We start from the raw sequence: 16558 nt of genomic DNA, 5'->3' as shown, positions 1-16558 counted from the left end.
CTGTTGGTTTCCATATCCAAATAGTGAACTAGTAGAAACAAGTAAGAAAATAATCCCATTTAAATTGCATTAAAAAGAATAAAATAGCTAGGAATAAATTTTAACCAAGGAGGTAAAAGACCTATACTTTGAAAACTATGAGACATTAATGGAAGAAATTGAAGATGATACAAATAAGTAGAAAGATACACCATGATCATGGATTGGAAGAATTAATATTATTAAAAAATCCATACTACTCAAAGCAATGTACCGATTCAGTGCAATCCCTACTAAAATACAATGGCATTTTTCACAAAACTAGAACAAATAATCCTAAAATTTATATGCAACCATAAAAGACCCCAAAGCAATCTTGAAAAATGGTGAACAAAGCTGGAGGTATCATATTCCTTGATTTCAAACTATACTATAAAACCATAATAATCAAAACAGTATATATATTGGCACAAAAATAGGCACATGGAAAATGGAACAGAATGAAGAGCCCAGAAAGAAACCTACACCTATATGGTTAATTAATCTATGACAAAGAAGGCAAGAATGTACAATGGGGAAAAGACAGTCTCTTCAATAAGTTGTGTTAGGAAAATTGAACAGCTTTTTGCAAAAGAATGAAGTTGGACCACTTTCTCGCGCCATGCACACAGATGGACTCAAAATGAATTAAAAACCTAAATGTAAGACCTTAAACCTTAAAATTCCTAAAAGGAAACATAAGCAGTAAACTCTTGGACATCAGCTTTAGTAATATTTTTTCTGGATAATTTTTTCCCCTGCCAGGGAAACAAAAGCAAAAATAAACATATGGAGCTATATCAAACTAAAAAGCTCTGCACAGCAAAAATGAAAAGGCAGCCGACTGAATAGGAGGATATATTTGCATATGGTATATCCCATACAGGGCTAATACCCAAAATATACAAAGAACTCATACAACTCAAAAAAACCCCAAATAATGTGCTTAACAAATGGAAAAAGAACCTGAATAGGCATTTTTCCAAAAAAGACATAGAGATGGCCAACAAACACATGGAAAGATGCTCAACGTCACTAATCATCAGGGAAATGCAAGTCAAAACCACAATGAGATATCACCTCATACCAGTCAGAATGGTCAATATCAGTAAGACAAGACATAACAAGTGTTGAAGATGTGGAGAAAGGGAACCCTCCGGTAGAAATGCAAACTGGTGCAGCCATTGTGGAAAACAGTATGGAGGTTCCTCAAAAAATAAATAAATAACAGAAATACCATATGATCCAGCAGTTCCACTTCTATTTACCTGAAAAACAAAAGCACAAATTCAAAAAGATATATGCACCTGTGTTTATTGCGGCATTATTTACCATAGCCAAGATATGAAAACAACCTAAGTGTCCGTCAATAAATGAATGGATTAAAAAATGTAGTACATATAAATGGTGGAATATACTCTACCATAAAAAAGAATGAAATTTTACCATTTGCATCAACATGCATAGACCTAGAAGGTATTATGCTAAGTCAGGCAGAGAAAGACAAATACCGTGTAATTTCACTTATATGTAGAATCTAAGAAACAAAACAAACAAATGAATAAAAAACAAAACAAACAAATGAATCAAAGCCCAGAAACAGACTGATACAGACAATAAACTCGTAGTTACCAGAGGGGAGGTGGATGGGAAGATAGGCAAAATAGGTGAAAGGAATTAAGAAGTACAAACTTTAAGTTATAGAATAAATTAAGAGGTACAAACTTCCAGTTAAGAGGTATGAAATTCCAGGAATGAAAAGGACAGCATAGGAAATATAGTCAATAATATTGTAATAACTTTGTATGGTGACAGATTGTAACTACACTTACCGTGGTGAGCATTTAAATATAAATAAAAATATATTTCCATAAATATAAATATAAATGTCAAATCACTGTTGTACACCTAAAACCAATATAGTATCATGCCAATCATGCCTTAATAAATTATTTTATTTAAAAAAAAAAGAAATAGGAGAGCCAGGATTTAAACCAGATTTACCTTTTCTGTTAAACTTTGTTCTCATTATTCTCAGCTGCAGTTTTGATATTTTAACTTTTTCCAACTTCCCTATCTATTGGAATCTTTTTCACCATTAAAGGCCCAGTACAAATTCAGCATTCAATTTATTCCCTTATCTTTTCCAATTGAACAGTTCACCATTCATCTTTCCTTCTTCAGGGCACCCCGAGTTGTCCAGCATGTACATTCGGTCACACTATGTATCAGTTATTTGCATAGGTGTCCCTGTACCTTACTGAATCATTTGTGCCAGGTGGGCAAATGAGGTGACTCATCATTGTCTCCTCTTTGCTCTTCCAATGTTCTTTGTGTCCAAATAGGCTCTTGTGGGGAAGAGTGGTGTTTTACCTCTGCTGTGAGGACCCTGGCACCAAATGGAGCTAGGAGAGGTGTGACACGGTACAAGAAAATATTCCAGAATGAAGAAGTCAGCTGTAGCTGTGATAAGCCAGTGTACTGGGGAAAGACATAAGGAATGTGTCAGATCTAAAGTCCAAACACACCTGCCAACCACATCGCTTTGTCCTTCACTGGGAGGATTCAGAATAGAACTTTGTGGAATCCAGATGAGGACCCAGGTGCCCCATTTTATGGGCCTTTAAGTTACTTTGTATGATAACACTGAGTGTTGTTCATTGGGGGAAAACTAGACCATTTAAATAAGCCAAAAAATTAGTTACCGTAACTGCTTCACCCAGAAAGAACAACTTTATGTACAATGATTCTCAGCCTTGACTGACTGTTAGAGTCACCTGGAGCTTTTTAAAAATCCCTATGCCTAGGCCTCCGCCCATACAAAATAATTCAGAGTGTCTGGATGTGGGACCCTGTTATCAGAATGTTTTAAAGCTCCCAGGTGATCCCAGTGCACAGCCAGGTTTGAAAGCCAGCAATGGCTTAGAGCCAGGCTTCTCAAAATTTAGTGGACGTACAGATCACCTAGGTGTGGGAGGAGCCTGCAGGTGTGCATTTCCACATAGCTCCTGGATGCTGCTGACACTTCTCATCCACACCACACTTTAAGTAGCAAGGATACATACTATCATCTCAATAAAATTAAACAGTGCATGGATCGGTGAAGGATTTAATAATAATTAAGTCTGAACAAGTTATTTAAGCTGTGAGCGTGCCTTTCCTTATCTGTCAGGGGCAAGTAATAGACATTTAACATTTTATTGTTAATAACAATTAGATTAACAATTTGAATAGACACATTTGAGGGGAATCTCAAGATGCGAAGGAGGCAATATTAGACAACTGAATACATAGAATGCTCCAGGAATTATTCGTGGAGCTAATAATAAAAGTAACATTATTTGAGCATTTATATGCACCAAAATCCAAACTAAGCACTTTAAATCAATTTTTAATTTGGCAAGCCTCATTAAACAGATGAGGAGACTGCTGTTTAGTGAAGCTAAATAACTTGCCGAAGAATGGACTGTTGCCTTGGGATAGAACTTCTATGCAAAGCCAGACAGTCTGATGCCAGAGTCGGAGACCTGATTAGTGTACCACTAATCAGTATACCATGACACTTCCCACACAAGATCATTTCTAAGACCCATCATATAATGTCATTTAAATTTCCAGCCACTTCTCCCTTATTTTGATCATCCAATATTCAGAATTATACAGAAAAGAAAATCTTGGCAGAGAGAGAGAAAGGGGGAGAGGTGCCCCATATTGCACATCTGAGCACACACATCAGTGGTCTGTTAATGGCACCTAAAGATTACATCATTTCATATGACATCCTTAATATTGGTTCGCCATCTGCAGCTTAACATTTCTCTGAAGAAGTCCAATATGGCATTCAAAGTTTAGCTGAATTGCCTGGAGACTTCTGCAGGTACATAAATACCTCTTTATCTAGGCTGGGAAGGCAGAACTGGAGGGCTATGTGTGATTGTGGGGGGAGAACCATGCAGATTGGTGCTGAGGAGAGGAATTGAGGGGAAAACACATGGGGGTAACTATCCAGGTATTCGGGCACAAGTCGACTCACACACAACACCTTTCATCTTAGGGGTGTGTGTGTGTGCACGCACATATGTGTGTGTGTGTGTGACAGAACTACTCAGTCCAAGAGGGTTATTCAGGGAAGGCCTTAGGAAAGGTTCTCCACCATACAACATCTTCATTACTTCCTTCTTGGCTGCACCCTCTCCTGCACCCTGATGACAAGTCCTCTTGACCCAGATCCCTGAACCGATTTTGTCTCTAATGAGTGATACAGCGAGGGTACAAGACTTGCCTGAACCTCCGAACTCTCCCTCCAGGCTGTGGGCAACTGCATCTGTCAACTAGGCCCGGAGGGAAGGGGCAGCATGTGCGCCAGCATAATCCTTTTCGCTTTGCTACCTGTGGCAATGACAGAATCCTTATCCAAAGGGGAAAGTACTTTTGGCAGGAGAATGCTGCCTGCAGTTTCCCAGCTGCTAAAGCAGAATTGAGAAATGCCACCCATTGGCTAAAAAGAAAGAAAATGAAGCTTCTCTGTTACAGAAAACTAACAGCCAGGAACCCCATTTGACCCACCAGGTCTCCATACTTTGGTTTAAGATGCATCCTCACTTACCCAGTTTTAAAGCTTCTATTGGCATCTGAAAATCTCTCTTTATAAGGAAAGGCCCAAGTTTCTGGCTTAAGCTCCATCAGTGGTTTCCCCTGTCAGATTTTCTTAAGAAAAGTAATAGCAGCACTGCATGCTCAATGGAGCAACTCCAAATCTTTACACCTGAGGAAATAGCCCTTACTTAAAGCTGGTCTGATGGGGCCAGTTCCCAGAATCCTTTATTTTAAACCCCATCATAACTGATGTTGTAGCTCTGGTGTATTGTTTTCCTTCTGGTTATTCTTTTCAATGAAATATCATATAGTCTAAGAACACACATTACGTAGTTTTAAAAAAAGAAAGCCTAATATTTGCCATCACTCCAACTTCAGTTTTTCCTAAAATTCTGAATTTTGTATTTACTGTATATCCATTTCATTCTCTCCAAATTCAGTGCATGTTTTATGTCCATGTGTAAACACTGCAGGGAATGTTTTAAGACATCCTCAATGGCAGAAATGAGAGGTGGAAACAGAGGGTCTAGGAGTAAGAATCTTGTGGAGGCAACAATAAATGGGGATAACTGAGGCTTTTTTTTTCCTACTTAAAAACACACACTCATAGTTAACTAACAATTTTACTTCCCTCCTTTTGAGAATTATCCATAAGGGTGTTTAGGTGTTGATTTTATGGATAAATAAAAACCAGAACAGGGCTGCTCTTGTTCTTGCTTGGATGACCTGCGCAGGTCCTACACAGCTAGACTCGGGGGCCATCAGGAAAAAAGTGGGGTCAGGTGGGAAAGCAGGGAATGATCTTCTTTTAATGTATTTATTCTTTTACAGATTTTCACACTGAAAAGAGACTTGACACATTCCTAGATGAGAAAAAAGATGTTATTGCCTGGAATCTCATAACTGAGTACTGACACAGCTGAGACCAGACGCAGGTCTCCGGGCTCCTAGGCATGAGGCTTTGCCACCACTGTGTATTAGTCTTCGGTTGGAATCATGGCTCAGTCATGGGTGGCCTTGGGCACATTAACTCAGTTGCCTCCTGTAAATGGACTCAAAACAGTTCCTATTTTTCCAAACGACTGTGAGATTAAATGAGATGGTATATGTGAATTGTTTAGTACCATGACTGGCACACAGAGTACTCGGTAAATGTTGGACACTAGTATATTATTATTTGTTTACCTCTCTCCATAAATTAAACTTTATCCAAGATGTGTGATAATCATGGGGTGGCCACAAAGCCCCTGTACATAATATTAAAGATTAAAATCTCTAATTAGCAACTGGAAACAAAAAGGTTATCAGGAATTGTTCTAATGAACTCCGACGATCAGCATGGAAGATAGTGTTCCAAAACTGGGAAAACATTAAATAATTCAAAAAATGAAAGAGAATATTCAGGTACCTTTTAACTCCCACGGTTGAGGCCCCTTAAGTGTTTTATACAAACTCTGTATAAAACAATATTGAAAATTCTGGAGGACCGCATCCATGGCACCCGCATTCAAACAAGTTTCGCATCATTCCTGCAGCGTATCAGCTTCTGTGTTATACACCAAGTACACAGGATGATCTATTCACTGCCCTTTTTTCGTGTATCCTATTAGGCAATATTGGCTCTTTAATGAACAATTAGAGGCAAATATTGGGAGCTGGCTATGCTTCCCAGACATCTCTAAGACCCATCCATATATTGTAATGTAGATTTCCAGCCACCTCTTCCTTAATTTGATCATCCAATATACATTCAACGAATGTGACAGGCACTGATCTAAGTTCCTGAGTTCAGCTAGTGAACTACCCCAAATCCGGCCTTCCTGGAACTGTGAGCTGCAGGGCGGATGTGTAGGTAGATCTGCAGATGTGACCTGCAGACAGTAGATGAGTTGCATGCAACATGCTAGAGGAGGCGAGGTCAGAGAAGGCTTCGAGGAGGAGGTGACATTTGAACTGTCTGAAAGGATGGTGAGGGGTTTACCAGGTAGCTAGGGGTAGGCATGGAGGAATGGTAAGCAGAAGAAACGGGATATGAAAATGACAGAGTCAGTGCTAATTGTAGCTCCCAGGGCTGATAATTCTTGTTGCATTTGTAATACCAAACTGAGCTTCAAACAGTCCTGGAAAATGATGCTGAAACTCCCAAAACCTATGCTGTGTCAAGTAGCACTTACAGAAAATGTGAATGTCATGGCAGCAGATTACACAGCTGTGACCTGGGACACCCGCAGGGAGGAAAAGTAAGGAAAAGGTGTCATCCTTACAAGTATCACTCCTGGGCTGTAACTATTGAGAACAGTTTGAGTTTGTATTTTGAACAGGCAGCAACATTCTTGTTCTCGGGCCATTTCTCAGAGATTGTCAGATTCCCCCGTCTCCACAACAAAAAATCAGAAGTAGCCATTTTTAAAGTAATTGCATGGTTCTAGCCATATGCTCTCCCCACTCTTTACTGAGTATCATTCCCTTAGGACCGGTGTGATTCCCCTCCTAAATTGGAGGTTTGCATATGTAATTATAGCAAATGATGTGTTTGTTTATATCTCCAAACCACATTCAAAAGCTCAAGTCTGACTTATCTTTGAAATTCAATTTCGTCACTTCAGTCCCCAATTTGCTGTGCCCAGTGGGTCTACAGTTACATGTGTGATGTGCACGCCTCTTTCCCGCAGAGATTGCACAATGAGGCCGCCTGCCACAGTGATGGATCTGGGTGGTGAAGAGGGAGGTTGCTCTGTTTTATTCTTTTTCCTATTCTAAGGCCCAAGCTACTTCAGCTGCAACAGAGTTGCAAAAAATGAAGATGCCGCATTGGCAATTTTGACTAATTCCTCTGGACTGTGAGCGATGGCTCATTGCATTCCTTTCTGACAGTAAATAACATAGTGCTACTGGAGCACGGTAGCTCACCCTAAGTATGTACTTTTAGCAGGAAGAAAGCTCTTTTGCCCCTTCTTGGTTTAGCTGGCCTTGGCTTGATAACAAGGTTATTATTTTGGTACAAATAACTAGCAGCTGTGGCTTTAACCCAAAATGTTCTGGTCATTATTTTTATGTTCCAGATTCTCCTTAGACAAGCCTGATCACTCTATTCATTCCAACAGCTCTTCATGTGTAATTCCTAAACAAACTTATTCATTCAAGTATTTTTTAAATGTCTGTCGTCTCCGAACATGAGAAAAAACTTACTAAAATCTAAAACGCGAAGTTTATCATCTCCTACTGATTTTAAACTCTTTACTCACATGATTGTATAATTTGCATACAATGCTTACCCATTTAAAGTGTACGGTTCAATGGTTTTCAGAATACTTAATAAACTGCACCACCAGCACTCTAGTCTATAATTTTAGACCATTTTCATCACCACAAAAAAAAAATCCTTGTTCCCATTCTCAGTCACTCACCTGCCCCCACCTCACCTCATCTGATTTCCTACCAATTTTCACTTTTGACTTAGAGTTGTTTTTACCTGCCTTCTACCTCACATCTGTGAAAATAAAGGTGATAGAAACCCAGAGAACTGAAGCCTACAAAGGTTTTCCTGCTTTTCTTAAAGGAACAGAAGCTGCTTGGCTTCCCACAGCTCCACGTTCACCGGTGTGTATATTGTTTCAGACGTTCCAGGAAGCCACTCTCTTTCTCTTTTAGCTGATAAATACGTGAAAAATACATCCTACGGAAGGTGTACGGATGGAAGGGGAGCCACACTGCTCTCTCAGTGACACATGGGCACTGTGAAAATAAGTAACTTTCCTTAAACATCACCCCAAGAATAATCAGGAGAGGAAGCCGGCCCCTTCCCCATGTACTTACACCACAGTGGGCTGTGACTGCGTGACCCCGGCCAGGAGGACCTGAAATGACAGGAATGTCCCCAGGGTGACAAAAGGCAAAAGGGCTCCTGGTCTTTTGTGCCTGGAAGAGCAGCAGGTGGACAGCAGAGTGGAGGTTTACAGCTCTTTCATCCATTCATAGCTTCAGTATAATAAGGGTTACTCATTCTCATTGTGACCTCTCACTGAGGATTGTACCCTGAAAAGGTGGTGAGGTTCAGGAAAGCCTCCTGCCCCCATTGAGAAGGTGGTTACTTCTCCCTTGGAAAGAGCCTCCTTGACTTATGACCTTGTCAAGATAGAAAGACCTGAAAATGAAGGCAGCAGATTTGTGTGCTAGACACCCCTGGTGTGACCGCGGTGGCCCTTGGTCAGTATGAGTCAGAGCCCTGTGCTCTCTTTTATCCCTCTCTGATCGTCCCTGATCTGTGCCCTCACCCATCATCTCCCTCTCCCCCCCGGTGCACCCCACATGTGGAGCCTGACGTTCAGATCCAGTTGCTAAAGCAGCTCAGCTTATTTCATTCTTGGATGCAGCTGGGCAAAAAAATTCCTGTCAACAAAAAGTCACAGCAAGATTCAACAGAGGTTGGTGGAATTGCATAGAGCCTTCTCTTAGAATCAGAGGACCGACTCAGGCATCATCCCAGGAGACTTGGATGCAGTAAATGAGGGATGGAGTGGGCCACAGAATCTGTTTTTCGAGTTTCCAAAGGTTCTGATGGGCAGTTAGGGAGAGAAGTTGCCGATTCTCATGTACAACCCTTGATGGCAGTCTTCTCTCCATCATCTCAGACCCTGGTTCTTCTTTGAATCCCAAGAGCACTGAGCCCTGCATCTGTCACAAAGAGGAGCTCAGTGGTCTTCAAGTGAATACCAAGTTGTTTCAAATGAGTATTAGAGGCACACCCCCTACCTACCCACAAATACTGTCCCTACATATAAAATAACAGCTTCCTAAACAAACACATTTTAAATCTATGGCAAAACTAAAGATTAGGATGTCATCCATCTCTTCTACAGCAACTTCTGTGAACTGAACATTAATAAAGCTCCTATTCTTTCTTTCGGTCCAGAGACTAGGTAGGCCCCAGGGCTGCAGAATGAAAAGGCTAGCCCTTCCCTTGCAGGAATTTTTTCAACTTGTCTAGTGGGAACATATAGGCATGTGAGCAAAGGATTATAGCAGAGGGCAAAGAACCACGGTAGTGGGATATACTGGCTATGTCGGGACGTGGTAGGTGGGCACCTAACCAGGTAGAGTGGTCACCTCTCCAACACCTGAGCGCAATTTGAAAAACCCGTGAGTTAAGCGGCGGGTTGGGGCATATTCCACAAAGAATTTGTGGAAAGGGAGATGATTTGTGCAGTGGGAGGATAGGTTTCCCTCCCATGGTGGGTGGGGGCTGGGCAGAGGAGAGCAGATGAGAGTGGGGCCGACTTGGGAACAGCCGTGCTCGAGCCTCCAGGGAGATTTTACTCTGAAGACCATTGAGCCTCGTGTGGCCTCTTCTTGGCTTTCCCTGAAATCCGCTTAATCTGCCCATCAGTTCTGTGTAAAACAAAAGCTGGAGGTCATGAGCTCCTCAGCAGAGCTTATAGTAAAATATCTTTTCCGTATTTCACACACCTCATCAGTGTTGGGAGTGAGCTTTTCTCTGATTTTCTCTGCTCTTCCCTGTCAATCAGCGTATGTTCATGAAAGCAGCCCAACCCACAGTCTCTGTCTTCAGGGACATTGTAGAGTCAAGAAACGCAATGTAAATTTGACCTCCTAATTGCTTCTTGACAATAATAATAATAAAACACACAGCAGCCAAATGGGTGCCATAAGCTGGGCATCCACGACAGTGTTTTCTTCCGATTGCCTTTTGTCTTTATACTCAAAGGGGTGATTTATTTACGAGAAACACCATTGGAAGGAAAGATACAGTGATATTTCCCAGGCGGAACTTATTCTGTGTAAAGATTTAATCACACACAACGATAAAATTACAGTATGAGATCTTCTGTGCATAAGAGTTACTAAATTTGAAATAATTATGTCTACACGTAGTTATTACAGAAAGAACCTTCTTTATCATGTATAACCAAAAAAATTATATTCACATAAAAACGTTAAATAAGAAGATGCTGTTTCATAGCCTGAATCTACATCCAGCGTCAACAACCTATTAATGGTTCAAGAGCGTGCAAATCTTTAATGAGACTCCTAAGGTAGAATTTCAGTCATATGCAAATGAATCATTGAAATTCCTCATTATCAGAAAAAGAGTGGTTCTCTGGTGAATTGTCACATCCCCAGAGTGATTACAGTACCTAACTGAGGTAAGCAGAAATGGACCATATATCTCAGGTTTGCTTTGTAAATTTTATTTTGTTGTAAGAATAATTCTGAGACCCTCTGGTTGTCCCTGGGGATTGGAGAGTTACTGTTCCCCATTACTTTTGCTTTTCCTTTAACTGGACTTGCTCAGTAAGCTACTTGCCCAAATATTTAAAAGTCAAATATTCTAATTTCTACACAGGTCTGATTACCACAACTTCAAGGAAACTGGATCGCGAACAGCAGGCGGAGCATTTTCTGGAGGTGAGTACATAGAAAGAACTGGCGTTCATTAAAACTGCTTTTCGCTAAACTTCTCTAACCTTCTGTATAAGCTAGAAATTAAATGTATTGAAACAGTGGGCTCCAAGAGGAAGCGATTTGTCTTGGGCTGATGGGTAGAGCGTTTGGTGATTTCTGGTGCATTACTCTGAGTGCAGTTCTTGGGCTGCAAGGATGGGGGTGCAGCCTTTGCCCTCTGCTGAGAACAAGCAGGTATATCACCATCTCTCCCTTGACTTCAAACCCCTTTTCCAGTAACAAGAAAAGCAAGTTTCTTGGAGACTCCTGGGCCTCTGCAGCCTCGGATGTAAAAGGAGAACAACTCCAAGTGCTCCAGTTTAAGTGAAGTACCTCCTCTGTGCAGAAGGGTTCTGTCTTTGCTCCTCATTTCCTTTCTTGGGAGAGGGTTAAGGAGGAGAAGGCTGCTAGTTGATTCACTGCCTGAGAGAAATGTTTCTGAAACCATAAAATGTACCCCTATAATTCATTAAGACAGAAACAGCAGCAATATAAACTATAAGAGCATTATTTCTGGAGGGGGAGAAAAGCACCATAAGGCAAAGGGTGAGAAAATAAATATGAAAGAGCTTCATGGAACATTCTTCTATACATATCGAGTATTTTTATTGGGAAGCTTGAAGTCTGGGTGGTTTTATGATACCGTGATTTAAGTGTGACAGTCTGACAGAACAATGAGAATGCTTGGAAGTTTGCACCCAGGGCTTTGTTGAGGTTTTATAATGTGTCCACGCTTCTGAAATGGTCTTTTAGTCCCAAAGAATTATTTAATGGAATCCACAGGTCTTCCTTACACATACACACACACACACATACACACACATGCACACACACATTCATGCCCCACAAATCTTTTCTGGTGTTCTCTTTTAAATCTTTTAATGAGTAACGACTTATTTAAAGAACACTGGACTAGGAATCGGTGCTGCTGGGTCCCAGCGCTGCCCTGCCATGCTTAGCTTGAAGTGCTTGTCCATGGCTTGCTGTTTAATTGCCTGTGGCCTCAGTTTCCCCTACTGTGAAATGTGGTGGCAAATAATTACTATTCCATATACCTCAAAGGATCACTATTAGGATCAATCCTCATATCTTACAGCAAAGTATTTTTAAAACTTTTAAAGCATTACCCTAATAAAGGATTATTATTATTATCATCATGCAGCACTATGATAATCCTCTTAAAACACTGCTATCATCTCATAAAGATGAAAGACTCCAGGCTGCCAAAAATAATTATTATAATTCTTTTTTCAAAATCATACTAATGGGCTGCACTACATACTTGGTCCAGAATTAGAGTACTTTTGCCAGACTAATAACACCTTATATTATATTTATGTGCGCCTTTCCTGCCCAGCGGAGACTCCAGGGCTCCCAGGGAGGCTGTGTTCTGGGACAGTTGAAGCCATTACCTCCCAGCAGAGAAAAGGAAGGGTGTCTCATTAGCTGCAGAATCTGCCTGGGATAGCTTACTGCCTGTCCCTGGAAATGTGGTATCTTCGCCTGGGGTTGGGGTGGAGGGCGTGGTGCCATGTGACTAGGCAAAGCGGCCAGAGTGTTTATTCTAGGTGTTTGAATTCACTTCCCAAAAGATTCCTTAACAGTTTCACATCCTTTACAGACTTACATTAATACTTATCAAACATTTTCATTCTTTAAAAGACTAACACAGACATATCTGGAACATTTCTCAGTAGCTGGTATAACCTGCCTAGGGAAGTAATGTAGCAGAACAGGTAACCTCACAGGATTGTTGGGAGATTAAAGCATGAAGTATGTGGACAACATCCAGGACAATACCTGGTGCTAAGCAGGTGCTCAGTAAAGTGTGGCTAAAATCATTGCAGTTTTAATAGTCATACAGTGTCATAATACCTGAACACTCGTAAAGATCCGACTTCATCTCCACACTCCAAGACAGAGTGTAGTTCCAGGCAACTCACTTGCAGAAGGAGCTGCAAGCTCTGACCAGCTGGGTCCCGGGCACTGCCCTAAGTGCTGAGCAGGCAGAGGGACAGGAAGGATGAGGAGGCACATGATAAATGGTTAAATGCTGTAACTTCAGATGCAAGCTCTCTGAGGCCACTCACAGAAGGTTCTGTGATAATGCCTGAGAGTGGGGAGGGGTAGACAACATTCAATAGACTGCTTAGGAGGGCCTCTTTGAGTAGGTGACATCTGGTGACATGAAGCCAAGATTCTGCTCAAGGTCAGGAGGATCCCCAAGGCCAGTGTGTTTAAGGGTCTAATGATGGAGGAGGTAATGATGGTAGAAAATCAAGTTGGAAAAGGCAAACAGGGCTGAAGTAAGGATTCTGAGTTGTTTCTCCTGAGTGTAGGGAAAGCCATTTCCTGAGTGACATGATGTGATTGCCAGTATAAGAGATTTCTGGCTGCTCTGCTGGACAGGGCACAAGTGGTGGGGAGACCACGAGGGGCTTTTAAAGGTATGATGGTAGTTAGACAGGTGAGGGTAGTTTGGATGAGGGTTGTTAAAAAATGATTAAAGGAAACAATTTAGGTGATAGAAACAATCTTTATTTAACACTTCATGAAGCAGATTCCATTCAGAAAATTGCAACATGGGACAGGAAGGCAGGAAACTACTATAGGATAAAGAATAAAGATCAAGGATGAGAAAAATAGAAAACATATGATCAGCTGGAGTCAGTTTTGTTTAGGGTAAAAAGAAACGGGGACATAAGTATAGATCCCAGAGCTGGCTGGGCATTTAGAGATTGGATGGCTGAATATACCTTGTTTCTGGTCAAGCAGAGGAGTTACAAGGACATGAAAGTTGTCTAAGGCTCAGTTTGCTGATGTGCACTCTGGACAGGAGCTGTTCCATCCCGGGCCTGGGAATCTCTTTCAACAGAGTGAAGGCAATGGGTCAAAAGGACTGTTGTCTAATACAAATCCCATCATGATTCTGGCCAACAAGCAGCAAACTGGCTTCTCTGAAGTTTTCTGCATAGAGATTTTAAAAGCTGTAGGTCATTAGAAGCATACCAGTGTGCCCTCTAGCATGCCTGACTGCTCTGCCCGCCTCCCAGGAACACCCATCATATCTGCTCCTTCATTTAGCAGACCCTCTTGCTGAGGTCTTCAAAACCCGGTTGAATCTCAATCTGCATCTGTCGCCCTCCATCTCTGTCTTTCTCTCTCTCTCACACACTGTCTTGCTCTCACTCTCTACACTGTACAATTCTTGGCCACATTTTTTTTTCTATGCAGCATTGCAGTGAGCTTGAATGACTTTCATTTTTTCATTTGTTTTTTTTCCTGAATGGGTCATGGGAAGAATATTGGATGAACTCAGCCCTGCAAAATATGAGTAAAATAATACCATTCACAGTACAGAATGGATACACAAATTTTTGTAACTGCTGATACATTCTGTGAGTGTAAGTACTGGGTATGGATAATCAACCTCCTGCAGGACCTTTTAATTGCAAAGATAACCCTACACTCCTCTTAAATTCATATTAACCTCCTGGCTCTATTTCATATCTCTCCTTCCCAATAAAATGAAATTGACTCTATTTGAAGGACCCCATTTAGAAGCTGACCTGGCAGGTACATACCTGAATAGGCAACCAGGAAGACATTAATGATTTGTTTATAGTTTGCTATGCCCATGATAGAAAACTCTTTAATCGTGCACTGCTGGTACTCTGCCTATACACTGATTTAAGATATTTAGCTTGACCTTGTAAGGGTTTTTTAGTCTGCAAGCATTCACCTTAAATCTCTGACTACAAGAGGAAAGTTATCATTACCAGAATCAAAGGGATTTGCTAAGAAACAAGCAGTGAAGAACTGTAGAGAAATTGAAGTACAGCTTATAGTTCTTTGATGAATTCCAAATGCTAACTATTGCCTTATTTAAGTCTATGTGAAAATAGTGGCCTCTCCTTATCATAAAATGCAGAAATATGGAATTTCCAGCTCACCTGTTCAAAGTCGTATATGTTCCTTGAGAGCTGGTTATGATTGTAGCAGAGGTAAAAGGCTTATTCCAGCAAACATTCCAGCAAGATACAGAAAGTTGATAATGGATGCATAAACTAAATAGTGAATTAATGTTTTAGCTTAATGGTTGTGACTTTAGCCCTGATTACCTCATAATCAGAGAAAACAGCTGTGAAATAAGAAGAATAAGTGCACTAATTCTTTCTTATATTATCATCACTTGGATAGTCATTTTCTCACCTCCCAGATTTAAACTCCTGGTGGGTATGGAACTTGATTTATCAAGATAGTGAATGGGAGTGGTGTGGGGAAGGTTGTGTGTTACATTCAGGCAGGCCTGAGGGTCTATGTGGGGACTGCTCACAGAGCCTAGAAAGGCTTTTGAACCAGTCTATACCCCCTTCCCCTCATCTGTAAAGAAGGAATCACACTTCCTAACATAGGGGCGGTATAGCATATAACACGAAGGGGACAAGTGCTCAGAACACTGTCTGTGAGACAGTAAGTGGTCCAAGCACAGGGTGGCTGTTGTCAGCACTGAAGTGCTTACTTATCTCTGTATTCAAAGCATCTAGTCCAGTGCCTAGGAAACAGGGAACTCAATAAATGTCCCTTATTTACAAATGGGAATGGATGCTTTTTCTGAGACCTTTATTTCATCCCTAGATGATATCATGAGGCAGGTATGAGCATGTGGTGAAGTGAATGGACTCAGAGGCAGAAGGAATGGAACCTCTGCCTCTTTCCATCTGCTTTGCAGAGTCAGCTTAACTTCAGTCCTCCATCCCCTTGTCTGTAAAATGGGGTTAATGATCCCATCTCAACAGTGACCTACACCGAGTGCCTGGCACACACTGGCACTGCTAAACCCTTGTCTGTCCCTCCCTCTTTCCCTTCCCCTCCTTTCTCCCCTTGTCTTCCACTAATGTGAGTCAATCCCCTTTCTTTTTCAGTAATGGCCCCAATAGTTTGAATAGCTTATAGCAGTTCAATTATTCTTAAAAGATACATGCACTTAAATAATCCGACAGTCCTAGCTTACTTATGTGTGCATCTTTATCTTGCTTGCTGAAAGAGTATTATTTTGCCTCCCTTTTAATCTTGAAATGCTTCTCTGTTCAGGGCTGCATGGTTCTGATAAAAGTCTCCCAAAGAAAACAGAGAGTATTTTATTTGCAAATCACAAAAGATGACAAGGCCAGTAACCAGGATAAAGACAGAAGGTGAGAAATTATGTTGTGTGCTCATGTAAGTTAAAGTAGCCCAGAGAATGTGGTGAGATGTTATAGTACAGTTGGTATAAATAACAAAACACATTGCCGAGGAAAAGCTAGATCTGCAGGAATGTAAGTTATTTAGTATCTCTCTCTTTTACATATTCATCCATCCTTCACTGGAAGGTAGACCTCATGTGACTACTTTTTCTTGCTGTCTAAAATTCCCATTCCTTTCTATAGTTTTGTTTTCTGAGAGAAAAATATACTGCTCTTTGCTAAGTTTTTATCACGTT

At 41.0% G+C, this 16558-nt stretch overlaps 1 protein-coding gene across 5 annotated transcripts in view; it reads left to right on the top strand.

Annotated features, from left to right (window-relative positions):
* Window positions 1–16558, top strand: part of FAT3 (FAT atypical cadherin 3) — a 603349-nt gene that overhangs the window by 402483 nt on the left and 184308 nt on the right. For all 5 annotated transcript variants that reach the window (XM_036923269.2, XM_036923272.2, XM_036923270.2 and 2 more), the window contains exon 4: window positions 10979–11040. In XM_036923269.2, coding sequence (XP_036779164.2) covers window positions 10979–11040 — 62 coding nt within the window. The remainder of the gene's footprint in view (window positions 1–10978; window positions 11041–16558) is intronic.

This window comes from Manis pentadactyla, chromosome 9 (genome assembly GCF_030020395.1).
Source record: "Manis pentadactyla isolate mManPen7 chromosome 9, mManPen7.hap1, whole genome shotgun sequence".
Classification (NCBI taxonomy): domain Eukaryota; kingdom Metazoa; phylum Chordata; class Mammalia; order Pholidota; family Manidae; genus Manis; species Manis pentadactyla.
The sequence above is the reverse complement of the archived record's forward strand: the minus strand, read 5'-3'. Positions and strand labels throughout refer to the sequence as shown.